Source organism: Chlamydotis macqueenii, chromosome 13 (genome assembly GCF_036417535.1).
Source record: "Chlamydotis macqueenii isolate bChlMac1 chromosome 13, bChlMac1.mat, whole genome shotgun sequence".
Classification (NCBI taxonomy): domain Eukaryota; kingdom Metazoa; phylum Chordata; class Aves; order Otidiformes; family Otididae; genus Chlamydotis; species Chlamydotis macqueenii.
In genome coordinates, this window is record NC_141568.1 from 2330240 (window position 1) to 2357983 (window position 27744).

General features: G+C 40.9%; 1 protein-coding gene and 1 long non-coding RNA gene across 3 annotated transcripts; one reads left to right on the top strand and one right to left on the bottom strand.

The window, feature by feature from the left end:
- Positions 1-604: 604 nt before the first annotated feature.
- Positions 605-23926, top strand: CA5A (carbonic anhydrase 5A). 2 transcript variants are annotated; one of them, XM_086758029.1, is made up of 7 exons: positions 605-783; positions 10167-10364; positions 14334-14452; positions 15553-15648; positions 15822-15884; positions 17655-17810; positions 19790-23926. In XM_086758029.1, exons 1-7 carry the CDS (start codon positions 630-632, stop codon positions 19967-19969), a joined length of 966 nt encoding a protein of 321 aa, XP_086614155.1. In that variant the 5' UTR covers positions 605-629; the 3' UTR covers positions 19970-23926. The 2 variants fall into 2 exon arrangements, with proteins under 2 accessions (XP_086614155.1, XP_086614156.1); XM_086758030.1 differs by lacking the exon at positions 605-783 and adding an exon at positions 8804-8918.
- On the bottom strand, positions 7939-8698 carry LOC147599071 (uncharacterized). Its single transcript, XR_015259993.1, has 2 exons — positions 8572-8698; positions 7939-8149 (listed from the first exon to the last, which is right to left on the bottom strand). It is a non-coding gene; the product is annotated as an uncharacterized LOC147599071 (long non-coding RNA).
- Positions 23927-27744: the final 3818 nt, after the last annotated feature.

Genomic DNA, 27744 nt, shown 5'->3' on the forward strand with positions numbered 1-27744 from the left:
GGGACATCTGATAGCTCAGAAGAACAAATTCCTCACCTTGAGGCTGCAGTGATACGGTATTATGTGCTCAGGGCTAAAATACTCTGCAGGAGGCTGCTCCCCTGCCTGTTCTCCCAGGCAAGCCTTGTGTATCTACTAGATTTCTGTGAATCACTCAGTTTGAGCAGTCAGTAGTCCTCAGAATTACAGCTGTTAATGATAGCAACTCTTAGCTATCAGTATTCAAATATACAACTACTTAAATTCAAAGCAAGTATGCATGAAGAAACGATAAGAAACCTCTTCTTGCATACAGGAGTGGTTTCTGTAACCCTTTGGTGTTCCCGGAGCCAGATGAGAAAGGACCTGGAAAGCACGTGTAGAATAATCAACTAGCCCTCCGGCCAGCGAAGAAAAGGTAGAGCCAATGAAGAAGCCAGTCCAGGGACAAGTTGAAAATTAACTACTTGGCTAGCTCCACCTCTCCAATCAGGAAAGGGTGCTCTCAAAATTTTGTATAAATAGGTCTGGAGACCCCTCAGTTATCTTGAAGCTGTATATCCACAAGATTTTTTTTTTTTTTTCCTCTGCTTTGTGTTGATAGGTCGCTAGACTCTGGAAAGCTCCTCTGGCTGTTTGACAAGCTGAAGATGTTAAGTGCCAAGGTGATAGCAATGAATAGTGTGAAGGCAAATACCCTGGCACATTTATACAAGCAGCTGAAAACTATCTGGAGTCCACCAGCAGTGCCAGCACGACTCTGCAGTCTGGCCGCCTGCACTCGTAAAAACAGGAATGATGCGTGTAAGTGCATTTCGTTTTATCAAAATAGTACCAGATACCTGCCTAGGAGAGATGCAGAGGTACAAAGACAACAAATGTAGTTGTGTTGCTCTTCTTTCTTACCTGTCAGCTAACCAAAAAGGGAAATTTGAGAATGTGACTGAAAGGTGAAAGAAAAAAGAATTAATAGAATGGGAGAAACTAGAGATAGAAATACCATATTGAGTTGCATCATTTATCTCTGTGTGCAGCACAAAATGCTGTTATTTATGCTGTGTCAGTGTTATCAGGTTGTTTGTGATTTTTCACTTATAACTACAATGAAGAAGCAGATTAGACAAAAATTAATTTTTAATTTTGTTCTGCAAGGTTTTGACTGGTTTCAATGAAAACTGTATTTATAAGTGTAATTCAAAGCATATTCAATGCAAATTGATTCTGAATGACTTTGAATGTAACAGACACTACAATGTTTAATTTTGAAAACGAGGTCTAATCGAAGCACAAACCACAAAGCCTTCCAAATGTGGTGGACAGGAGAACCACAATGAATCACTTCCTGAGATGCAGGATACTACTGGAAGATGTCAAAGATGTAGTTATTTAAAATACTGATTAACTTATCTACAAATAAGATGAGGCCAGACAGAGACTGCATGTCTACTCGCTTGTCTGCAGATAATGTTAACTGGAGCAATAGTAAAGAGTAATTTTTTTTTTTTTTATATCTAGGAAGTCCTTTTGTTTCCTTTTTTCCGCCCCCCCTCTGTAAATGTATTCAGCTTACTCACTCTTCTCAAAGAACAGCCAGACCCCTCCTTGAATACTGAGATGTGAGTCCCTTCTATTTATATTATCAACTGAAAAATTTTGTATTTACTTAACTGATGAGAAAACAGCTGATTTTTGTGACAGATATAAAACACAGCAGAATGGAGACAAGCACAAGGCTTTGTTTATATTGAAAGCTAGAAGAAATATTCAGTAACTTTCAGTGTTTAATAGCTCTGCACTTTCTGCCACTGAGTGACTAGCATTTCAAAAAACCTGGTAGATAAGCTGCCAAGTGCAGTGTGCACTGTCTTGGATCTATTCCTAGACTATATAGCATGCAAGCTTCCCTTTCACTGAGCACATCAGAAATAATTCAGAGCAGTTCTGACAATGATACAGTGTTTGTAATGCTTTTCACAGTTCTCAGTCTAAATTTTCTTTTTTTTTTTCCTGCTACTCACAATAAGTAGCAAATGTGAATCGTACTCTGAAAGCTTAAAACAGAATGAGTACTTCAGTCTAGTAGCATAACTTGTTAATACAGCACTTCACCTTTATTTTAAAAACATGCCTTTTAAGTCTATAGAAGATGCCCAATCCTAGAAGCAAGATTTGAATTGAATTTCTTTTACTACTGAACAACCACAAGAAAGAGTCTAATTTGTAATGCAAAATTTGTCACACGTATCCATGACAGTATTTTTCCCTTTTCTGACCTGTGCAGAGCTTTCTTAGCACAGCCCAAAAGCCTCTTAATCTTCTACTTCCTTCTCTATGAGTTCTTTACAAGCATGCTCAGAAAATTCATTTTTTTCCCATTAAAATAAGGAAAAAACCCATTGTTCATCTATTCAAAGAAAAGCACTACAATAATGTTTAGAAAAAGAATGATTCAACCTTAATAAAATAGTAGCTTTTCTAACAAATTTGTATTAATTAGGTGCATGTAATAGTAGCTTTTCTAATTAATTAATATTAATTAGGTGTGTTAATTAGTCTGTACAACTGTATGTATACCCACTCCACACAAGGATGTCTGCATATGAGAGAACATATTCTAATGTCACACGCAATGTCTCCATCACGCCTTTATCTGCAATTTATCAGCAAGTCTTTTCACTGCTGGAGATTCAACAAAACCAAAACCTGTGCCAGTAAGAGTAAGGCCTGGCCTCATACAACACTGCTCAACGTGTGCAGTGAAATGAATTACCGCTTCAGAGGGAAATTCAGAAAATCCACTGTAATAGTGGTTAAAAAGTTCTGTCATTATTCTGTATCTTTATTCATTATATTTTATTATTTATTCTCAATTTTTATATTTGAAGACATAAACTAAGATTGCAAGCGAATATTCATTGTGAGTCCAGCGACTTCCAATTTCAGAAGCCAGCCAGACCATATAAATCAACATTCTCCATTAAAAAAAGTAATGAAACCCATGCAGCACAGAATCCCTCTACACAGTTCCTAACTCTTCTGCTTGTTCAGTATTAATATCCCACAAAACTTTATGGCCTATAGGATTAAAAACCTCAGGAATGGAATATATTAAAATTAAGTGTTATGTTTCCATTTAATCAATGAAAGTATTACTCTAGAAAAATTATTTGCAATTGTTTAGCGGAGTAAGAAGCTACACTGGAGAAAAGCTGTGATCTCTAGATCTCCACAGGTGGTGGAGTAAGTAATTATTTTATGGTTAGCCATGGTCCATCAGTTTCCAGTAAGGGGCTAAATTATGTCATGTTTTTTACTGTTGACATTTGTACATGGGTACATTTACTGAGAAACCAAACCTCACTTCATTGTACCAAACATTCCAGGAAGTGAGCATACAAGGCTGTTCCATTGTAAGACTTTTGCCAATTAAATTAACTACAATTGCTATCTATCTTTTTACTCACATTCCTCTGATTTAAGACAGACGCTATTTATTACTTAAATCTTTCTCTACTCCACGACATTCATGCAGGAAATGCCAAAACAAACTGATTCAGGAAAACGCTATCTTTGGAAGGGCTGGTTTTGGCTGGCAGGGAACAGACACCAGCTCTGAGTAAGCCAGCCTGTGGGTTCCTCCATCTGGTGGCTAGACCCTGTGCACATCGTGCATCCAAAGCGAAAAGCACACCCAATTAAATTCAGCTAGTCACAGCTGACAGTACAAACAGCCCTTTCAGGGGAAAAATGTAATCAAAGAAACTGTAAAATTGGACTATTGAGCTCTTAGGTACAGTTTTCAATGTAGAGTTCACCATTTTTTCGAACTGCTGCTCTTCTCTTTCTCCCCTCACCCTTCCCACACACAGAAGCAGTCTCTCACCGAGCTGGATCGTGATGCTTTCATTTGGCAGTTAACTCAGACATTTGCTGTGAGGGCATAGGTTAAACAATTCAAAGGCTGACACTTTCTGCTGCCTTTTCTGGATTCCTCTTGTGTCCTCACAAGGACAAAAGTCTTTTTCTGCACTTCACTGGGAAAGAACTATAGAAACTTTGCTGAGAATCGTGGCATCTATGTAAAAATTCCTAGTGATGTGGACTACCGCGGTGGATGTCTGTACTAAGCTCCGTGGTCTCTTGAAACAACACATGGAGGCAGTGGTTTCAGACACATTTAAATACAATAGAGAGTGAGATGCTGGAAATGTTCTTCACAGGGATTTTAAGTCTATGGAGTAATTATTATTTAGTAAAAATTACTTTGCCCTAGTAATTATTGCCAGAGCAGACCTGAATGGCTTTTTTTCTTTCTTATTCTTTTAGAAGTTACAAGAAAAGCAGAATCCTTCAAGTTGTTTTTAAAGAATTGTGTAAGTACAGCCATGACACACAATCCAGGTGTGCCATCTCCAGGACTGCACGTACAATTGCAGTAACTACAGAAATTGTCCACAAGATATCTTCTAAGCCCTTTCCATGCTGAGTTACTAAGCCTGCATGCATAATTTTAGCAAATGTTTTTATACAGAAAAGATAAAGCCTCTGTTTGCTTTACCTTGCCAACTGGAATTACCTCCTCCTTATCTGGACTTAGTCTCAGCCACTGCCTTCTCATCCAGGCTCCTATCTCAGCCAAACATTCTGGAAGCAGAGAAAAGCTCAGCATTTCACAATCTGCTGCTGCTTTCCTGTTGAGCTTAGAGTACTCTGTCAGTTACATCCGTCTGATAAAAAGCACTGGACTGTTTATCAATAAGCTGGCCTACATCACAGTCCAAATCTGACATCAATTCAGCAGAACTTTCAACACCTTGTCACAGTGGATCTCAGCCAACCACCACTGTTATCCTCCAAAATCTTGATTCATACCAAAAAGCTTCAAAGAAATCAACCTATCTTGGATTTCCTCTGTAATATTCAATCCAAATGGCTGAAGCAGAGCCACGGTCCTTTAAAGTTTAAAATGGTTCTCTATTGAGTTTCAGTAATATATTTGGTTTTATTGTTCTAATTCAGAATGTATTGCTATGGAAAGCAGCACTGCCCAACTTAGGACAAAAACATTTCCTCAAGTAGGTGCGGTTTCTCCATTGTTCCCACCAAGCTGTCCTCCCTGTTTCACTTCTGAGCTGAGTGAAGCTTGTTTGAAAGTCCCTGCGTAAACAAATCCAAGCGCTTTATTCAACAGGTTGTCTTTTTTTTCTTTTCCTTTTTAAAGATTACAATCATAAAGACTGAAATCCACGGAAGCTGAGTCATTTCACCCCTCATTCTTACTTGATAACTACCTGAATTAATTTTCATACACTTTCTTCTAATTTTGTAACCTATATGTGAGAATGGTCTCCTCCCCAGGATACTTAATGGGAATTTAAAAATGAAACACTGAAAAACACTTTGTCTCTTTAAATCAAGTTTACAACAGTGAAAACTGGCAGTAAATCCTTTCATTTAACTGCATTTGTTTTGGATTTTTACCAGAGAACTGTGGCCTTCAAAATATTTTATTGGAAATTGTGTTATAAATTATAATAATCCAGTAAAATACACAGCCTGTATTTTCATTTGGATCTTGACTTCTCCCCAAAAGTTTTTGATACTTCTATCAATGCTAAACGAACTTTTTAATAATTACTCCAAACAGACCTGTTAAAAGCACCCACAGCTGCAATCAATTATAGAAAACTATTCAAAAGATTAAGATTATTTAGATGGCTCTATGCATCTGCTTCAGCTGGAAAAAGCAGGAAAAAAACCCACAGTGCAAATATAAGAAGCCTCCAAATACTATAAAATTAAATGGAGCATCACAGTGTCTGTCTGGAAAGTTTAAAAAAATAAATCAAGCACAGATTAGGTCTGTTTGTGGTGGATCTCGGTTCACAGATGACTCACATCTTGCTTGTGCTTGTTTTATTACAATATTTACTGTAACTATTCTGACTACCCTAGATATGCATGTAGCAAAGGTAAACTACAGAACCTTCCTCGGTGAGCTGATCATAAATGAGGCATGCATAAAGCAAAGGGTGCAAACTGCATCCTATCATAATTATCACAATGTTTTTTTTTTTCACTTTGCACATTTGAAAATAGTAGATGAGATTTCTATTTCTCTTTCCACACAGATTCTAGATCACTTTAATTTATCCATTAGGCCAAGTGCCAGATTTCTGTTTGCAGTGTTCCCTACACACAGAAACCACTCAGTTCAGGACAAGAGAAAGTATAGCTGAAGCATCCCAGATGGTCCAGAAATGTGACAATTTTGGAGAAACATGAGAACAACAGAGATATTGTAATTCTGTCTGCTGTTGTTCTCTCTGGCTTGCTGCGTGACAGCCATGTCTCTCTTACATAAACCACCATCTCTAGCTGGGACATGGCCAAGGAGAAACTCTGTTTCTGGAATAGTCCAGAAAATAAGATTTTGGCTGTGCTGGCTAAACATAAGATGTAGGGCTTATCTTCCCTTTTGCACAGGTAGTTTTCACTTTTCTGTCTGCAGTTTCCAAAACAAACCCTCTCACTGCCACTGAGCTCCCATTTTGAAGGGTTTTCTTTAACCCTCTAGACAAGAAAAGGTGGGTTTTTTTAATTAAATGCTAAAGTTTTACTGAACTTTATGCCCAGTAAGAAATGGCATGTGCACCTAAAACTGGATGCAGATTCTGTGAATGATTCAGAAGGGAAACAAAAGTGTTGTGGGTTAAAGTTATTTCTCTTTAGTTTTGCACCTGAACAGCCCATTGTTTCCAAAAGCCTACACCGTAAGAACTTTCCTTTGGTTGTGCTGTTCAACCCACAAGAAATGACTCATTCTGTTCAGCTTAGTAGCTCTATAATAAACTTCACATTTTCAAAACCTTGCAGGATCAAATCCCTAAAAAGCTTCACAAAATTTGGTCATCTTAATGCCACAGGGTAAAGCAGTGGAGTTTGAGGGTTTTTTTTTTTTTTCAATTGCTTTTAACATACAGAAAAGTGATAGTTGTACAGAAACCAGGTTATGCTCTGCAACAGTAAGCATCTGCACTATTGTACAGGGCATGCATACATTAGTTAATTTGGTAGATGTGACTTCTAACCTGCCCAAGATTATAATTTGTTAAGGGACACGCCACAGAACAATGGAACACGAAGGAATGACAACCTTGCTTTGTTAGTAGATGAGAATAAAACCCAGTATCTCTTGTTGATGCTCAATATTAAAATATCTGAAGCTATGTCTGAGCTCCCTGCTGCAATTAACCATGAAGCTCTCATGAGCTGTCATGACCAGGAGCTACCTGTTGCTCCTAAGTACCTTCAGCAACAGACATATCTGACCTGTGCTAACTACAGTTGCCTAACCATGATCAACAGGCTATTAAACTGTGATTAAGCCTGAATGAATAATTATATTTATGGGCAGTAGCTGTTTTCAATTTCATCAAGTACCTATCTCTTCTTTTTAAGTTACAGGAAACTATATGTTGTTGATAGTAAGGTTAGCCATCCTGAAAAACACCAAGAGTCAAAAAAAGGATTCATTATGTTTGCAATTGAATCCTACTATACAAGAAAAGACGAGGCTTTAAAGAAGGCTTATCTTGGAAGGGAGGAAGTAAAATGAGACTTAAACTCAGGTTTAAAATCCTAAGATCACATGCAGTTTGTCTTTGTCCATCTCCTGATGACGTATTTTCTGATCATGCAGCCACTCAAAGCAAATCACTTGCCAGATTGCAACTTCCTCTTGCTCAACTCACGAGTACTTTAAACATTATACTGTGAATGCAATAGAAACTTCTTACGCTATGTTGTAAACTAGAACAAACATTTCTTGGTTCACTCTAGTTGAGTATCAAGTCTTCTCTCCATTTCAGTAAAACATTCTAAATGCTGCGTGAGGTTCCTCATGAAAATTCAAAAGTACTCACCCTAACAAGATTAAAAATCCCAAGAAGGTAAATGCAGATATGTAAAATGATTTTAAGAGAGTAAGCAAGAAATAGGATTCAAAGCAGGTGGCAAGATGAAGGCCAGGAGCTGAGCTGTGTTGTTGTGCTCCTGGCTGCCCAACTGACCCAGCAAAAATGAGGACACTTACTTCATCTTTGTGCTTTCACTGACATTGTCAGCTTTCAACCAGCTTCACTTTTTGCTCTGTGTGCCTCTCTGGCAGCTGTAACACAGAAAAGGTGCAAGGATTACCCAAGGTTTTAACCAGTTTCATTGAGGCCTGCCTCAAGCGGTGTCAGACAAATGCTAGTTAATTGTCCCCTTTGACTGTTTTGAGTTTGGGCCTATTTTGGCCTCTAGCCTTTGGGACAGATGCAGATGGGCAAAGCAGCCAGAACGTCAACTTTTCTTAACTTTCCTGTGTGTAGTTTGGGGCAGGGACCCTGCTGCGCCCAGGCCACCCGTGTCTCTGTGGGAGAAGGATCATGCCCCGGCCCACTCTCAGCTCAGAGAAATCGAAACCTCCTACTTGAGCAAAACTAGCTAGACAAGATTGAATACTAATCCCTTAAGGTGTGTAAGGAAGTCCAGGTGTGGTGTCAGGCACAGAGATCAGCCTGACCACGGAAAACGGCGTACACGCACTCACAGGGAACTGTGGTTTCTTTTTTAGCGTCGTCACAGGATAAAATGCCGGTAAAAGCCAGAATTGGCCTGCCCTGGAGGGAAAAGCTGCTGGGCAGGTGTAGGTTACCCTCACCGCCTGGCCTCGGGCAGACGAACCGCCCGCGCCCCGGACGGAGCCATGGCGGCGGGAACAAGCGGGGCGGGCCGGAAAGGGCTGGGCCGGGCGGTGGTGCCGGAAGGCTCCGCGGTCTTCTCCGCGATGTTGCCGCAGGTGCTGCGCCGGGTTTTGGTGGCCGCAGCCTCACGGCGGGGGACTCGACGGTGCAGCCTGGGCGCCTGCTGCTCCTACCGCCTGCGAGACGCCCGTGAGTGTGCTGCCGCCCCCTCTTTCCCCGGGGGGGGGGGGGGAGCCGCCCGCGGCCGCGCTCCCTCAGCCCGGGGGCTGCCTTCACCCCTCTGGGGGAGCAGCTCCGGCCCCCTGAGAAGAGCGGGGCGCTGCCCCGAGCCCCCCTCGCTCTCCCCGCCCGGCTCATCGTCCCCCGCCGCCCCGCGCCCTCCCTCCCTGGCCGGCCCGGGGCCTGGGGCACGGGAAGCGCCCGTGTCCCTCGGTCGGTTCCAGCCCCCCGGGCTGAGGGGGGCAGCCGGCCCCTCGAAAGTTTGTGTAGATGAGTCAGGGACGCCGAGTTCAGCCTGGCTTTGTCCGTGACAGTTCCTCCGCTGAAACGTCAGGAAATGGCAGGAACAATAACGGAGCTGTGGCGCTTCTGTGGCACTTTGGGAGGGTATTTTGCTCACCCGCCTCTGCGGTGACCTTGCGCAGGCCGATAAAGTTTTCCCCTTGCTAAGGAAACCGAGGGGGAAGGTTCTTTGGCTGCCTCTCGTGAGTGACTCGTTAAAATATTTAATTTCTTTTTTTTCTTTCCCCTCGTGAAAGACCACGAGCAGTTGCGTCTAAGGAGGCAGCCAGTAACTGTTTTGGGTTCAGTGGACGGGCAGGGCACAAAAACCCTTTGTGGGTTGTTGATGTCGGGGGAACGCGGGTGAACAGGTGCTCCCCAAGTCCACGCAGGTCTCAGTTTCCATGTTTTAAGCAGAGTAAAATCCCATGGAAACTATTCGTATGTCTGCCCTGCTCATGCCAGTCAGAGACACCCAAGACCAGTACCTGCAAGAGAATGTTTTTGCTTTGTAGTGGGAGTTTTCCTGTGTCAGGTGCGATCTGATGTCAACGGATGGTACTGGTGTGTAAGGAAAGCTCAAGTGGTGTGCTAAGACTCTGGCAAAGCTGTAAAACTGGAGCCACCTTAAAATCAATTTACAGTAAAAGAAAAACCATTTTCTGACAAATAAAGGGGCATAAGTTGTTTCAAATGCAGAAGGGTATCAACACAGTTGTAAGTCAAGTCACCGCGCTTCCCTGCATAGCTTTGAGTCATGCAACTGGAATGTATCGTTTTCTTTTTTTTTTTTTTGCTTTCCTGTGCATCAGCTGACTTGAATTAACTTTTGGAGCAAATATGCCAAAGCATCTTCTCTTGCCAAAAAGTTCTGAAGTATTTAGTTGGAAGTTCTGTGTCATGCATTAAAGCCTGACTCTCTTCATAATTTTGCAGTGCATCCACTTTGGCAGAGCCCGCTTACAATTCCAGGGGGCACCCGACAGTCTCCTATCGATATCCAGTGGAGAGACAGTGTTTATGACCCCTTTCTGAAGCCTCTGAAAATCGACTATGACCCAACAACCTGTCTTCACATCTGGAACAATGGATATTCATTCCTGGTTGAGTTTGATGATTCTACTGATAGATCAAGTAAGCAAAACTCAGAAAAATCTATTTAATGTCTTATTAATGCTTGATTAATGCATGATGTAAAACCTCAGGACAAATATTGAAAATTAACGTGCAGTAGAAGAGCACTTTAGCTAAATGCAGATTTACAGCGATGGGAATTGTAATGCACAAGTTGTATATAGGCCTCGCTTTTGCTATGTATTTATTGCCACAGACATTGTTAACAGATGTTGTGGGTTGAAACTTATTTTTCTTGCAGAAGCCTTAATGCATTACCTTTTGATTAGGTCTCGTAATATCACAGCTTTGTCTACATGAGTCAATCTTCAGCCATATGTATATGCGTCTACTTAATTTTAAATTAGATTCCCTCATTACACTTTATTAAAGAATCTGCAACTTATCTCTTTTGCGGTGTTCACGGATATATTTAATGCATTTGAAGCAATCGGCAGCAAAATGACTTTCAGCTGGAAAGCATACATACTTATCTCAATAAGCTTTTGGAGAACTAAGTAATACTGAGCTGCTGCCGCAGGGAGCAGGTGTATGTGTTCCTCTTGGTTTAGTGTAAACAGGAGTCCTCGTATGCGAAATCCAATTATGCATTCCAGCGGTTTGTTGTGAATAAGCATACTAACCTAAGCAGCTAATTGTTTTTTTAAGTGCTCAAGAGTCAAGCGACTTAAAATCAGCATATTGCTACCAAATTCCAGACTTCAGGTCTGTCGTTCCTTTTAAAAGTTGACTTTATCGAAGCATGTTGCCGGTATATGTAAAGAAGGTATTTCATAAAGGTAGGTGAACTGGTAGCAGTTCGTCAGGGATATTGTGAAGCTGATTTATGTTGATTACTCAACTTCTTCTGGGAAGAGGGACCCTGGGCAAGTCTGAACCTGTTTGATTAGTCATTTATGTTTAATGTGACTTCTTACCATGAGAGGTGCTAGAACTTGGTAAGGGATTTAGTAATGCACTTGGGAAGGAAGCTTTCAGCATGCTAACAAACAAATGCTTTGTTTCCGTGATGCCAGTATTTTTGGTTGGTGTTTGGGAAGAGGCTGATAAAACAACACAGCAAAAATTGTAGTGGTGGGATGCACGGAGCTTTCAGGGGCTTGTGTGACGTTTGGCGTTTTTTATTTTTATTGTTTGTAGCTGTTCACCTAGACTATTAGTTTCCAACCAGGGAATATTCTTGCCCTTGGTCATTTCAGAGCTATGTTCTCGTAATGAAGACACCGAGCGGTGCCCCTCTGTTTTTACTGTACAAACTGCTATTGTGTTAGTGAGGTGGGCTTAGGGGTGAGACTAAGATGAAGACATCACTTCTCAGCTCATCAGTGATTTTAACTTACTAACTTTAGATTGATTTTGCTTTTAGTTTAACAGTCTTTTACTTTATACCGCCATATCTCGCTATCCGTTGATCCGTTTGTGGTCCAATGGATAACAAAGTCATTTTTTTGTTCTGCAAGAATTAATGTAATAGTGGAGAATTGCCTGCAGGACGTTAAGAAATATGCAATATTTAAATAGACAGGGACAGTTTTTGTGACACACAGGCAAGCATGGGATCATCGGGACTGTCAGTTAGAAGGGTGCTGGCCTTTCAGAGGCTGACTATTCGGAGTGCATCACAGCTCCGAAAGATCTTATCCACTTCATCTGTGAGACTGAGCACATAAGGTAAATCTTTAAGTGTGAGTATTCTTGCAGCCCCTTTCTGGAAGGCTGCCTTTTCATCATCATCATCTTCCTCAAATGAATTAAACTCAGGGGTGATGACAGCATTAAGCTATCAGTTACAAGACTCCAAAAGAACAGAGAAGGAACAGATCATGGGATATTGCTGTATAAATGGCCAGGTTTTCAAGTGCCTACCTCTTTTTTTTCCGCCTTTCTCTCTTTACTGTTGCTCTTTCTGATTTTTCTTTCTGCCAGCTTCTGTCTAACAATAATAGAAATACAGAGAAGGAAGCTTGTGAATACACAAACAAACAAAAAAAAAAGCAACAAAGTTGAAACAGAAGATGAAAAAGCCAAAATGAAACGTGGATAGACAAAAATGCCCAACTTCTGAGATGAGGCAAAACAAGACTTGGGCAAAAGATGAAGGTAGTGCTGCCATGGGGTGTTTGCTTATGAGCAGAGCAGGAGGATGAAGAAGGAGGAGGGTGTGGGGAAGGTATGTACAGAACGTGGTCCCGTCTGTGTGCGTGAATGAGACTGAAACAGAGCTAGGGCTACAATAAAAACCTGATGTGATTCTTTCCCCTGGCTGTTGTTAGAGTTCCTTTAAACTTCAATTTGTTTTGTTTTGAAATTATCAAGACTGGTAAATTGAGAGGAAATAAAATGGCAAAAATGCTTGTAAAGAGACTGTAAGTTCCTGTTTGTTTACTGTCACTTTCTAGTGTCTGCTATAGGAAACTGATTTGCTACATCTGTGTGCCTGAGCCTAACTGTACTTGTGAGGTAAACATTCAAGTGAATGTGATTATTAACATGAATGTAGTCACTTGTGGGTTTGCATCATCATATAATCAGGGATGGACAGTGTTAGAGCACATAAACTTTAATTCTGAAAGACTTGGCAGTGTGGGTCACATCTTCATCCCATCCCTGAAAGCTACCTTTCTCCATCATTTTTTTAAAATGATGGTCAGTATTGCACTTATGCAAAGAGCTTAGCAGCAGTGGATGAAATTAATTAAAAGTCATTTTCCATTGTTTGTTTTAGCTTATTCTTTTATGACAAGTAAGCCTATCTAGTTAGAATTTAAAAACTATTGGCTGGCTTTCAGAAAAAAAAAGACAGGAAAAGCTCTTAATGCCTCTCATTGTTTTCTCTTTAGCATTAAAGTGATTAACTTCATTTCAAAAGTAGTGTTGGGATTATATACTTATATAGTGGTTTGCTATAAAGTTTAACTATGACATACAGTTAAGTAAAAACCAGCACATGGGTCTCTACAGCTACATATTTGTTGTTAGCTCTTTGGAAGTAATTATAGTCTCTCATTTACCAGATGCTGTGATGTAGTAACTAGCAAGAAGACTTTGCAGGGTATTTCTGGTTCAGTTAGGAGGAAATGAGTAAAAACCAACACGACACAGAAAACTAGGCATAGGCTTTTTCATTCATGTGTTTGCAAAATGAGGAGATGCCTTCTGAAATAAGGAGAGCAGACTGAATGTTTACCCTTACTCGTGGCTAAAAAGTGCATTAAAGCTTCCATAAACTCCGAATCCTGCCCATGGGCAGGCTGTATGTTTGGATGCTTTGTGGAGTGTCTAACTTGAGCAGTTTACAGTAGGCACAATATTAGCGTATTTCTGGCTGTGCAGGAAATCTTGCAACGTTGGTTATGCCATCTGAAAGCTACAGTGAAGCAGAATGGTATGTTTGGATTTTTGTAACTTGAAAAAAAAAAAGCAGAAGTGAACACTTGACACAATGTGCTGATTCTACTGGCAAAAGTGTATTTTTGAAGTCTTGTGTTGTCATAAGAAATTTCAATATTTTTCATAGATATTGAGGCTTCGCTGGATGTCATTTAATAGTATCCATTGCTTTGTTGTATGTGTTTCTTCTGGTGAGGCAATTCTCATGTGCCTGCTCAAAGAGAAGAGCATAGAACCTAATATATAATCCCCATGACTCTGCCAAACTTGACATGAATTGGAAAAAAAAAAAAAAATTTCTTGAGGGGAGCTGGACGAGGACACTTCAGCTTATCATCTTCAGTTTTATATAGTTGGTTCAGACTGCATGGAAAAGTGTGATGTGTTTGCTTGAACAGTTTTGTTGTAGCTAAATAAACTGTAAAAGTAGCCAAGCAACAGGGGACTGTTTCAGTTTAGATAGTTGCCGATTTCTTTCCTGGGCAAACTTATTTCAAGCAAGATCTTACTGTGTTACTTGTCTGGACAGTTCTAAATCATGTTTATTAATGTGTGTGTCTTGTTTTGGTTTTTTTTTAGTAATCATTGGAGGTCCCTTGGAAAACCAATACAGGCTAAAGCAGTTCCACTTCCACTGGGGAGCTATAAACGAGTGGGGATCAGAGCACACAATTGACAGTAAATTTTACCCAGCAGAGGTATGAGATAAAATGCAAACAGTATAAATACTTATGGGGACTGGAGGTTGGGTCTCAGATGTCTGTGACTATACTGTGTTAGAAAACTCCCTATTTGAAGAATTGCAGCTTGCCATTAAGGATCAGACCTGGTAGGTGCCACAGCTCGTCCATCGTTGTATTAGTAAGGTCCTGCACGTGGGTCAGGGCGATCCCAGGCACAAATACAGGCTGTGCAGGGAGTGGATGGAGAGCAGCCCTGAGGAGAGGGACTTGGCAATATTGGTGCATGGAAAGCTCAACATGAGCTGGCAATGTGTGCTTGCAGCACAGAAAGCCAACAGTATCCTGGGCTGCATCAACAGCAGCGTGGTCAGCAGGTCGAGGGAGGGGATTCTGCCCCTCGGCTCCGTTCTGGTGAGACCCCACCTGCAGCGCTGCATCCAGCTCTGGAGCCCCCAACATCAGAAGGACACGGACCAGTGTCTCACTCCGGGGAGACCTTATAGCGACCTTTAAATACTTAAAGGAGACTGATAGGAAAGACAGGGAGAAACTCTTCAGCAGGGCCTGTTGTGATAGGACAAGGGGTAATGGTTTTGAAGTAGAAGGAGTTAGATTTAGACTAGATATAAGGAACAGATTTTTTTACAATGAGGGTGGTGAAGTACTGGTGTAGGTTGCCCAGAGCAATGCGAAGGAAGCTTATGTCATGTGCAGGAGGATATTCCCTAGCAGAAGAGTATGCTCTGTTCTTCCTGTTAAGAGATGGAGGAGTCCTTCAGTTTCAGAAATACTAAGCTTTTTTTTTTTTGTGCCTTTAACTAGCATTTCTGTAATCAGTCTAGCACAGACAAAGTCCCTTTCATAGGTGTGAAATGCAGTTTGTGGTTCTTTGGCTATTATTTGTAAAAAGGCAGAAAACAGAAGGGAAGTGCTATTATTTTCCAATAACATTTTGGTCCTCGTTTTTGTGACTCGTTTTGTGTGACTTCTGAGGTAGCTCACGGCAGTGTCTCAAATTGCCAAGGACCAAATGTAGCAAAGATTGAAGGGCAAGTTTCTTGATGTTGTTGCTGTGCTCTGTGCACGTGTTGATTTCTCATTCATTTATGTTTCAGTTGCATTTAGTGCACTGGAATGCCGTTGTGTACCCAACTTTTGAAGAAGCTGTGATGGAAGGTAACGGCTTGGCTGTTATTGGAGTATTCTTAAAGGTAACTCTGCTTTGTGTAATAACCTGTAGTGATGTCTTATTATTTTCATTTTGTTAAAACCTATTTAGGACAAAATACCTCTAGATTTGTTGTTGTTTTCAAAAAACACTGATTAAGATAGATACGTAGAATGTCAGCTTAATGATTCTCTAACTCCTGCCTGTCTTCTACAGCTAGGAGCACATCATGGAGGGCTGCAGACGCTGGTTGATGCCTTGCCAGCAGTTAAACACAAGGTAAGTATTTTTAAAGTGTCCCACCAGTTATCACTCAGCATAGCTAATACAGTCATTCAACATAAAGAATGCTTTGGGAATAACAAAACACTAATAAATGCTTTCTTAAATGGTAGCAGGAGGCCTGATTGACACCTTGGGTGAATATATTGGAGTGGGGAGGAAGCTAATTTTTAAGGAGGAATTGTATACTTTAAGCGTTCCAAACCTCCTGGTTTAAGAAATCATGTTCTTGAGAGTGCAGCCCCGTAGAAGAGCGTGCAAATGTTGAACGCTTGCCCTCACTGAAGCCTGTCCTTCTGCTTCTACAAAAACAGCTGCCACTGGATTAGTTTTTGTATGTTGTTTAACTGGAAGGAACTTTCTGTGCTGTGTGAAGTGGGAGTTTATTTCATGTGGAATTAAGGCTTTCTGAGGATTTCTTCATAGGTGATTTCTGACTCCTGCCAGGAGAGGGAGTGCTGCGTCTCTCTCAGTGCTCAGAAGCAGCTCATGCTCTTGAGGTGCCCGTTCCTTTCTGAAGGTGCACACAAAAAACACACATCAAGAATTTTGCTGCCTTGTAAGGACATCCAGTTCAAGTCTCTGTGCCGTTATTTATTGCAATGAGGATTTTTTTTTTATATCCAATAAAATAAATATTCATGGCAGTGTAGTGAAAACTGTGCCACATAAACGCCAAAGCAAGTCAGTTCAATGCCAACAAGACCTACAAAAATCTGTGCCTATACATTCATTGTGAGAATATAATATTTTACAGCATATGAATTTGAAAGACAATAAAGTCATGATTTTTTTTTTTTAAAGTAGTATCAAACATAGGGCTTGTCAAGCTGCATGTGGGCTGCTCTGAAAGGAATCTCATTTCCAAAGGGTATCGGTCACCCAGCAGCTCATCAGCACTTGGTTTAAAACCTTTGAAAGCATTTGTTGCTTTGCCAGAGTTATCACTGACTTACGCACCAAACCTTGAGGAACATCACCCTGGTTAGGAGGAAGAGGAGGAGGAAGGTGAGGTAATGCCCATTCTGATGTCCTTGCCCTTCCTCTTATATGATGGGTGAAAGCTCCAGTGTAGAATCTCTTGTCCAACCTCCTATTTTTGAAAAGTAGTATTTCTCACTCTCGGTGAGGAACCAATGAAGTCTATCTAAGGGAAAACAGGATCTTCCTTTCCTACATTACTAGTATATCCTGGAAATACCTCAGGAGTAAAATGTTTGTGCAGGAAATAATGGGCTCTGAAGCTTCTTCTGCTCTTGTATCTCACTTGTGGGAGTGTGCGTTCTGGAGACACGAATACTTGACGTGATTTAACTAAAATTTTAGTCCTCTTCCCTCTCCCTGCTGCCTGAAATCACGTGGTGAAAAGTAAAAGCACTATTGTTTGCAGTCAGTTAAGTATATCTTGCAGAACTACCTGAACTTATTCCACCATTTATTCTTTTTTTTCCTGTTTGCTTCTAGCTCCCACAAAGACGTAGTTGGTTGCTCTTTTGCACTCCTTGCTTCTTCTGCACTGAATTCCTAATGGCTTGTGGGGACAACAGAAATATTTAAATTTTGTCTACTCACTGGCTGCCTCTTATGCCTTGAACTCAGCTTACCAATTTTGTACAAGTTTATGGGGTTTTAAATTATTATTTTATGTAGATCATTATTAACATTCACAACACCTAATTTTGCGTATGCATGCATAACACGTACGGTATAATCTTCTGTTTTTTCTCAAATTACAATTTTAAAAAATCAATTATTTCTGGGGTTTAGGACACTGTTATAGAGTTTGATGTCTTCGATCCCTCCTGTTTGATACCTTCATGCCCTGATTACTGGACCTACGCGGGCTCTTTGACTACTCCCCCACTTACCGAATCAGTCACATGGATTATTAAGAAGAAGCCAATAGAGGTTGATGAGAATCAGGTAAATCTCATGCTTATGCTTCAAATCATATCATACCTGTTTGACTGCCTGCTGCCATGAAGGGGAAGATGCACGGAAGTAGTTGCTTACCAGTACCAGTAATTTTCTGTGGGTACGCAGAGATCAGTGGCTGCTCCACACCCAGTATTTGTTTGGGGAGGTATCCTGACAGTAACAACAGCTGATATTGAAAGACTTAAGACCTCTCAGTAAGCAGTTAAAGATCCTTCTCCAGCTCTCGAATAGAGTTTTATCTTGATCTGTGATAAACAATGCCTTATGCTGGAAGCTGCCTCTTGAAAATTTCTAAGGTTATTTATTGGAACACTGCATGATTTTGCTCTCCTTACCAGGACACAGCCCTTTTTGTGGTAGGGAGAGAGGAGAAAGGGCAGGTTTTGTGAAATTCCGTACTCTGACCTCTTGTGCGTATTCTTCTTAGCCATGTGCGTTTGCACAGAAATCTTGCAGAGAGTGCAAGGGCTAATCCTCTGTTCTGCACTTGGGTGGACTCTGAAGGTACAGAAGGTGTGGTGGGTGGCTCGGAGTTCTTCCGGTGCCATTCTGATGGCGAGAGATAGTCAGTCCCCACTGGGTTTTCTCCTTTGCCTTGTTTCTCCTTTCTCCTTTGTTTACTCTATATTTGGATGTACTGTCCTTGAATTCCCTTTTTTAATTCCCCTTTTAAAAAGGACAGACAAACAAAGATTTCAGCAAATTTTTGTGTTACAGAAGTTGTTTTAAGTGGTGGAGTTGGTGGTCAATAGTCTGTTCTGACACCAACCTGAACTTGTCACCTTATCCCCTCTACTGCTTGTAACTTTAGTACGTCGTGTTTCAGTGTGATGTTATTCCTTGGTAGATGTAGGGACAAGTAGAAAATGGTCAGAAGGAAAACTCATTGGAATTGTACTACAGTTGTGTTTTAGTTGGAAGTTTTCAGGATTTTTTTGTCTACTCAAAGAAGTGGAGTACTTTGAGGGGCATTACAGCATAGAGTAAGTCTTGGAGATTATTGCAAAGCAAGTAAAAATAAACAACCCCAAAAATCTACCTTTTTCGTGGTTTAAGAGGCATGGAAAGCTGTCTGGGGATTGTTCCTGTTTTTTGAAGCTTTAAGTAGTAATGAAGTCTGAGTCCAACAATATGAGGCAAAATCCTGGTGTGTTTTTTTTTGTTGTTGTTGTTTTTTTTTTTACACAACTTTTACATGGAACTAGTCCACCTGGGAAGTCATGTTCCAAACAAACACTACTTCTGAAGAATAGGCATGTACGTGTTTCAGTTTATACAAAGGAACAGGACGAGAGGAACTGAAGATTGTTAACAGCAGAGAGAACTGAATGCATAGCGTGTCATTCTTCTTTTCCATTGAAGATGTTTGGCTTTTTTGGTTGTTTTTGGTTTGTGTTTTTTTTTTTTTTTTTCCCCTTTGGCTTTTCTTCGCTCACATTCTTTTGTGGCATAGAAGGACTCATAGTTTATTTCATTGTAATGCCCTTGTAAGCATTAAAACCTGATCTGCTGCATACTTTATTTTAATCTCCGATTACAAACCACTGAGAACAACTGTGTAGATTGTTGCTTGCTGAGGTTCCCTCCTTTCTGGGTGCCAGCGTATGCGTGTCTGTATAAGATAACAGAACTCCAGGAAGGGTGCACATTAAAAAGGCTGGAGAAGTTTATTTAAAGATGGCATATGTTCCCATATTTGAATGGGAATCAGTTCTGTCTCAGATGTGCCACGTTTCAGATTTAGTTTGCCTAAAGATAGATGACTGACAATTCATCTTCTGCAGTGATACGGTGATGGCATAATCTTTACCAGCAGGTGAGAATGAAGTGCCAGAAGTTCATGCTAAAATGCAAATGTAATAGTATTTTCACTTTTTTCCAAGCATGAATGATTGTGTTTTGTCATGAACTCCGGTAATTCTCTAGTTAGTAAAGTCACAAAATTGGACATTTCTCATTCTCAGCTGGAGGCATTTCGGATGCTGCTCTTTACTTCAGATGGTGAAGAAGAAAAGAGAATGGTAGACAACTTTCGCCCTCTTCAGCCGTTAATGAATCGAACCGTCCGTTCATCCTTCCAAAGCAGGCATGTCTTGAATACCGAAGGACAGCCCAAGGACCGTGCTGAGCAGATCATGCCATAGATGGCCCGTGAAATGTCAGTCCAAACTGCAATTCCTGGATATAACTGACATTATTTTTTAATTATTTTTCCTTTTTCTGTAGTGTGTGTATGCTGTACGGTTACGCAGCCAGCCAGTTTCAGTTCTGCTAAGTGCCATTTGCCAGTAGAGAAGCTGTGGGGTTTTTTTTTGTTTTTGCTTTTTTAAAGAAGTAAATAGTATGAACCCTTAAAAGCTGACTTGCTTTAAAGCAGGGATCAATAAGGAATTATTTTGACGGTTACAGGAAAAATAAGGGCAGGAGGTCTCTTCTCGTGCCTCTTTTCTGAATTGTTCTGTGTCTCTTCAAATGTTCTTTCAGTAACTTGCATGAATTAATAATGCCAACTGAAAACATGTTAGCAAGCAGGAAGTGTGAAGAAGTGAAAAGTGTTAATACTGATCAGGTCCTTCTGTGGAATTGTTTCAGAGGTTTGGGAAGAGAACTACCTTCTCTACTCACGTACACAGAAACATTTTATCTTCTTTTTTTTTTGTTGGTGCTTAAGATGACAAGAGGACAAAGAAAAAAAAACAACTTACAGAATCTAACTTTTCCATTCTATTGCCTGCATGATCCGTGTTTGATATGGATGCCGCAGAATGTCCGCTCTATCTACACCCCAAGCCAGAAGACTTTTTCTAAAACTTCATAACAAATGTAGAAGCTTTTAGCTTCGGCAGCTTTTACTTTTCTCTATTAATAATGTGCCAGGAGGAAAGAGCAGAAGAGAATTATCAGTATCTCAAGACTGGTAAGAGCAGCAAATTAGGGGAAAATGTTCAGCTGATCCCAGGAAACTGACAGCAGAATTAGATAAGCCCCAGTTGACTCTCATAGTGGGATTTGGGGAGAAAAAAACCCCAACAAACCCAAAACAAAACCAGTTTCTGAAACCTAATCCAGTACTAGGAGAGTATGGACAAAATGCAGCATTCAGATACTCAACAGATTTTTTTTCAGTAACTCCTAAAGCACCATTGCACTCTCTTCAAAGTTTTGTCTTAAGACGTACTTTTCTTATAAAAAGACTTATCTAGCTTCAGGACAACTGAGGACAAGATTGTGTTACAGCACCTTATGGGAATGAAGTGAAGTGGTGGCTGAAATTCATTTGTGGACCAGACAAAATTGTGTAAGCTGCCAGCTGTGGAATCTTATCCTAGAGTTACGGTCCAATTGCCACAAGCATTATCTACCTCTGAAGCATGCTACTACTTGCCATAATTTTCTTTCAAGCACCTTTCTCACTGGCTTTTTATGCTTTATGGTATTTAACAGTGTGCCTGTGCGTGAAATTCATGTACCGAATGTATGGTCAGATTTTCTGAGCAGGAGCAGGTCTGCCTGTAAACTCGTGATGTGATCTTGATTTATTGTATTTGAGGAGTCTTCTTGGAGAACAGATGTTACTTGGTCTGCTGCTGCCAGTAAGCAAAATCCCTGGTTGCTGGTGTGATTCAGCACAAGTGATGCCAGGACACTAGCTGGTTAATGCTAAATTCAGAACTCTATAATCAATACTTTTTGAAGTCCAAATTTTCAGTTTAAAAGCACTTTAACACTTTTTCGCGTGACCCTGATGATTTTAAGGCTTTTGAATATTCTTGTTTAACCAGTTAAGTGCCTTTGCTTCCTTAATAGCTCTACCTCAGGCTGTTGTTACGTTGCAACAGTTGTGCCTTTCTCCTTTGGCACTTTGAAATTTGAAATGTGCCCCGTTAACCTTAGAGTGATTCTACATGGTAAATGTAAGAAACTCTCTTCTCTCCCAGTGTAGTATACTTGTCTTTACCATGTAGTATATTCAACACGATAGTGTACGTATCTTCAGTTTCATTATCTCTCCCGAATCCGTACTGGTCGGTTGAACTTTACCATCTTGGTTGAACTCGGTTGAACTATACAATCGATATCAACTTGGTTGAATGTACCATCTCAGTTGAACTATATGGTGTTTGGCATCATCAGCGAGAGGTTTTACTGTGTTTCTGATCTGCAGAACCACATCAGTGATGATTTTGCTGGAGAATGACAGGTTCCAAAATAATTTTGGAAGGGATATCTACAGTTCTGGCAATAGGAAAAGAATTCTTTTACTTTCTGCCTGAATGTACGTGATGCAGTCATTGCTGAGCTTGAGGTTTTCATTCAGTGCTGTTCTTGCGAACACTTTTCTGAGGAGGACCCTCAGTGATTCAGAACTGGCACGTATCTTACCTATCTTTGAGATTTGTTGCTACTCATTATTAGCAGTTAGGAAAACCTGTAATATAAAGACATCTTAATGTTGCCTTCACAATTAAAAATACAAGCGACTCAACAACACCAAGCTAGCTATAGGCAGCGTGCATCAATATCCCTATTATATATGACTGGATCTTTAAAAAAACTTGAGGCTCAAAACTTTTTAGTTGCCTTGGTAACTTTCACCAAGTTTTTGTGTACCTCTGATCCACTGGGCTTGTTTCCCTAGTTAATATAGCTTTCCTATCACGTGCAAGTACAAAATACGTATTTTGTTCTTAGGGAACTGCTGTGGTGTAAATGTTTAGTCTTCAGATGCTTCATAATGTTGTAGAACGCTCATACCCAACTGAGTTCTCAATGATTAGGTTTGCTCCACTGAACCAAATTTTCTTCCTAGGTGTGTAAATCTCTTTGACATGCTCACCACCACACATCCATCAGAGATTATGCTGAATATTCTGGTTTTAGTGATCTGTTTAACGTTCTCATAGAGATTTACTGACTTGGTGAAAGTATTGTTACAGAAGTTTTGTTAGAGATCAGGTGCATCATCCAGTCCTACAGTTAATAAGCTATACTCCATACACAGTTAAATAAGATCACATCTAGGTATACTGACACAAAATTAATCAATTTCAGTTTCAACACTGATAATTTAAAATATCTGGAAACAGGGTCAATGTAGAAAAAACTATTCTACTGTGTTACAAAAAAATAAGTGTTACAGGGATTTTCTGTTACAGTTATTTTGCTGAGTTTTGAGTCTTGCATTTCCATGTTAGCTTTTTAGCATTTGTGGCTGAAGTAAGCAGTATCTCAGTTGCAGGGCGGATTGTCGTTCAAATTAGCAGTTTGGAAATAAACAGGTTTTGTTTTTTTTTTTTTAAACTTTCATGTTACAATGACTGTATTGACCCTGCAGAAGCTACCTTCCAAGAAAAACAATTCTGTGTGCATGTTTGTCTATGTAAAACAGGAGATGGGATATAATTCTTTTGCCTTATTCTCTCAGTTGCGTGAGGGGAAAAACGATTTTATCTGATTGTTGGACTAGAGCGAATATTTGTAATGATTTTGCACAATTAAGTTAAACTGTATTTGAAAGGCGCCTGCATAGGAATCTTTAGGCTCTTCTTTTAGATGGTACAATAGAAAAGGGTCCAAGCACACATTGGTGTTTGTCCTTGCATAGTAGTCACTTCCATTACTTAATACTGTACTGGGAAGTGTTCTTGTGGCGATAAGTACTAAGAATTAAAGACTGTAATAGAAATAATTTTGTGGACAGCTTATTGTAAAGGGAGTAGAAGGTTTTTAAGCATAGATCTGCATCTCTGCTCCGTGCAGGGGGGTTGGACTATACGACCTTTAAAGCTCCCTTCCAACTCAAACTATTCTGTGATCCGTGTTGGTCTGTCCACCTTCTAACTGCCTTTCAGTATTTCTGTAAAACATCTCTCTTATCAGAAGTCTTGTTCTTGGTGATTTTTGTAGTTGGAACGACTTCATTTGGCGTTTGAATCGTATTCCTACGTTCCAGAACTTTCACACCAGTGCATTTCAGGTGTACACCACCACATGTACCTGACCTGTCTTTTGTTGTCTTCTGTCATGAATGGCTTGCGCTGGTATTTTTACCACAAGTCTCACAGGAGTGTATAATTTCGTTTTGAAAGGTATAGAAATGGAGATTGCTTTGATCTCATAAAGATCTACTGTGTTTTAGAGTACTGGAATTCTACGCGGCTTACTTATGAGGAAGGGTCTCTTTTTCTACTCAACTTCATATTCAATAGTACTTTAAAATTATAATGCCTTAATTTGGAATGTCTTAACTTGTATTTCTTGGCACATCTTTGCTTCTTTATATGTGCATCTTGTTTTCGTGCAGTTATTATATTGTGTATTTTGATGTATGTTATCTGCCTAATCATAATTTACTGAAATAATTGTCTTTGCGGACAACATACTTCACAGGGAATGCCTTTTGTTCTTCTGGGATACAGACCTTTTTCCTCAATTTTTACCTGATGTAAAAGAACTTCTAGCTGCTGTAGTTCAAACTGTTAAATTAGTGTGCAACTATCCAATAAAGAAACACAGAGAGAAACCTGTGTCTGTGTCTCATTGTGTAGTTAAGCTCTCTAAGTTAAAAAGTAGATTTTTCTATCAAGAAAATAATGCAGTTCTTCCTCGAGAGTGAACCAGTTCATTACGAGTGAGTCTAATCAGATGTCAGACATTCTCTGATCCTTAAAAGCTCTGAAAGACTCTGCTGAACTGTAGTATAATTGGAATGAAAGAACAATGACCTCTCTGTTGCTGCTGTACTGGTGGAAGGATATCTAATTATTTGTTACATTCAGCTAGATGCAACATGCCATATAAAATGGGATTCCAAATTTTGGGGTTCGTTGCTAACAATTCCAAATTTTGGAGATCGTTTGATGCTGATCACTAAACTTGACCTGTCTGAGCTCCTTTTTCCGTTGTGTCGTGATGAAACTGAGCGTTGATCTGATGTGTGGTGTAACTCTGTAGAGTTTCACATTTACTGGTTGTGGCTACCAGAATCTTATTAACCCCTCCAAAAATCTGAGTAAAATAAATTACATTTATCAATAAAAACTGGCTAATCAGGTGAAATAAGTGTTAATTTCTCTGTCTCTTTGCTTAGCCATACTTGGAGTCTAGATATCGTATAGATATGTTATGCCTAGCTGATTTCATTCAAACAAGTCTCCACTCCTTTTGATGGGAAAAGCAGGAGAATACATTCCTGGTGAAGGAATTCCCCCCTAAAATAACTGTAGGCAATATTTTTATGTAAGCCCTCCCAAGCCGTGCTATTTGGTACCCTTTGTGGTAGGCAAGCCATGTCAGCATGAAGAAAGAATGGTATGGGTTAAGAGTGAGGCCAGCTCCACTGTTTTTAAGGGTTCTGGAAGCTACCACAGCTTCCATTTACCGAACAAAAAAGCTTGTAAGCTCTTGTATTAGTATAGCTTAGGTGTTTGCTAAAGAAATGGCTTATTTGGTTCCAGCAGGCTGTCTTATTTTGATCAAGGCAGCTCTCCCGATAAATGGTTAAGAACATACACTTCACTTCTAACAAATGGCCAATTTACTTCTGATATTGGTAATTATTTGTCTTTCTGACAAATAATTCTTTCCGTCTGTCTTTTTGATGTGACAAACCTGAAGTGCCTGAGTATTAGCATATGGAGAACTGATTGTATAATCAAATAGTCTTCAAAGATTCTGCGGAATAACTTGGGGGCCTGAAGAGAGTTAATGTTCGTGGTCGGAGCTGATAATAATACTTAGCATTTGTGAAGTGCTTTGAAGATACAAAGCACTGCGTGAACACACCCTCACACCATGGCTGCAAAGCAGGTATTTTCTCAGTAATACAAATGGGGAAACAGTTGCAGAATTAACTCTGATTAATTTGTAAGATGGTCAAGTATGTGGTGGACTTCTGTTCAGTGGTTGCCAGTCCACTGCTTGATCTCGGGATTTCCAAACGGAAATGCTGTCAAAACTGAGACTGAACTCTGCAGATGCTTCGCTGCCAGTCTACTAAGAAATTCCCTTTTGGAAGAACTGGATGCACTGAGAAAATGATAACTTAGTCGCAAAGCTAATGAAATTTCTGTGAATTAGGTGAATACCGGGTGTAAAATGGCAATTATCAAGCAGTTAATTTATTTTCCTGAAGGTAGGAACTCGGTCTAGAGCACTGGTGAAGTAAATCCATTGATGGATGACTTCGTTCACCCAACCGAGTCTGACTGTTCATCTGAAAATATCTGGAGCATACATCTTATTTCGGTTCAAATCCTGTCTGCTGGTTTTTGATGTAACAAGGCCAGCACAGAGACAATCCCCTATGGTACCTGGGTTTTTTTCTGCTTTTATGGTCCTGTGAACACTTTGCCTAGGATAAAGTATGAAATACAGTAACAAGTGAATGTTGGTCAATCTTACTTTGAGAAATAATCAGTTTAGATTACAGCCGTACAGTCTCTGCAATGGGGCTAATGTTAAGCTAGTCAGCTCACAAAAGGCTTTTGGGGTTTCAGGAAAACTGTGTGATAAATATGTTTTGCTGTTTATTTTTCATAGTCTTTGCATTCTCTTCAGGATCCTATTTCTCTTTGAAAACCAGAAAAACATGTTTGGTGCAAAGGTAATTTTTTTTTTTCTATGCATAATTCCTAAATGTGGATGCTTATATAAATTGAGAAATGATGAACCGTGTTTTAAAGCTCTGGGCTGTTGTGGCCAACAGCCACCAGGTGTCAGGGTCTGACCAGTGCTGCAAGGGGCTGCTCAGGATTCCTGTAGTGGTTGGAAGTGGTCCTGATGCTAACTACCAGGGCGAGAGACCTGAAAATGTGACATCTTTCCCCAGAATGCAGATCTCACGTTTCTCTAAGGTGTCTTGCAGAAAACCTGATCCACCCTACTGCGTGTACCAGAGCCTGTCTGAAACTGGCGAGGAGGAGGATGGTCCGGGGAGGAAGGACACCGACCTTGGGGTTCAGAGCTTGGGCACGGCTTCTTGTGTGACACCAGCTAATGGCTTGCAGAGAAACAGCTCCTCAAAGGTACCACTTTCACCTCTCAATGGGAATGACTGTTGCTGAGAAATCAGGGCTTCCAGGCTGTAGCTTCTGAACTCCTCTCCTGCGAGGACGAGGAGTCTGAATTTGCTAAAGAACTGGCTCCTTGGACACTGGTGTGAAGTATCCAGGTCTCCTTGGATGCAAAACTTATGCCTTCTCGGAGTCAGTGCAGCAGAAGTTGCTCATTTTGCTTGTATGCTTGCCAGATTGGCAAAATCTTTGGGGTTTTTCGTTTTTGGTTTGTTTTTTTTTTGGCAAACAAGTCTTTTTGATGATCTTGGCGTCTGAGGTAACGGGCAGGTATCTGCAGTGCCTCTGCAGAAATGCAGGCGACGCAGTAGCCTGGCCTTGGCCTGCCTGACTGTGTGGAAGGGAAGAGCACGGTAAGCGCGCTAAAACCGGGTGGGGCTGGGGGCAACTGGGAGGCGCAGGTTTGGCTGAACCGCAGGTTTACACACGGAGACCCATTCTCCTTTATAAGAACACACAGCCCGGTCTGGGGAGGAGAATGAATGGCAAAAAAAAAAACCAAACCCTCGTCGTAGCTGAGAGTGGGGAGCCCCCCTGTCCCCCGCAGCTGGGGGGCAGAGGTGGGATGGGGGGGCCGCTTTGGTCCCTTTGTCCCCCCCGCTCCCCGCCGCGCCCCTTTGGTCTCTTGCGGCGGGGGGGGGCGAGCTGCCCGCGCTTTGAGAGACCCGCTGGTGAGGAGGGGGACGGCACTGCAACACCTCCCCCCCCACCCCCCCTTCTTCTTCTTCCTCCTCCTCCTCCTCCTCCTCCTCCCGGAAAGGAGGCCGGGCCCTCGCTCCCGCCTCAGCGGGAGGCGCTCGCCGCACGCCGCCCACCGCCTCCGGGAACAAAAGGGGCGGCTGCTG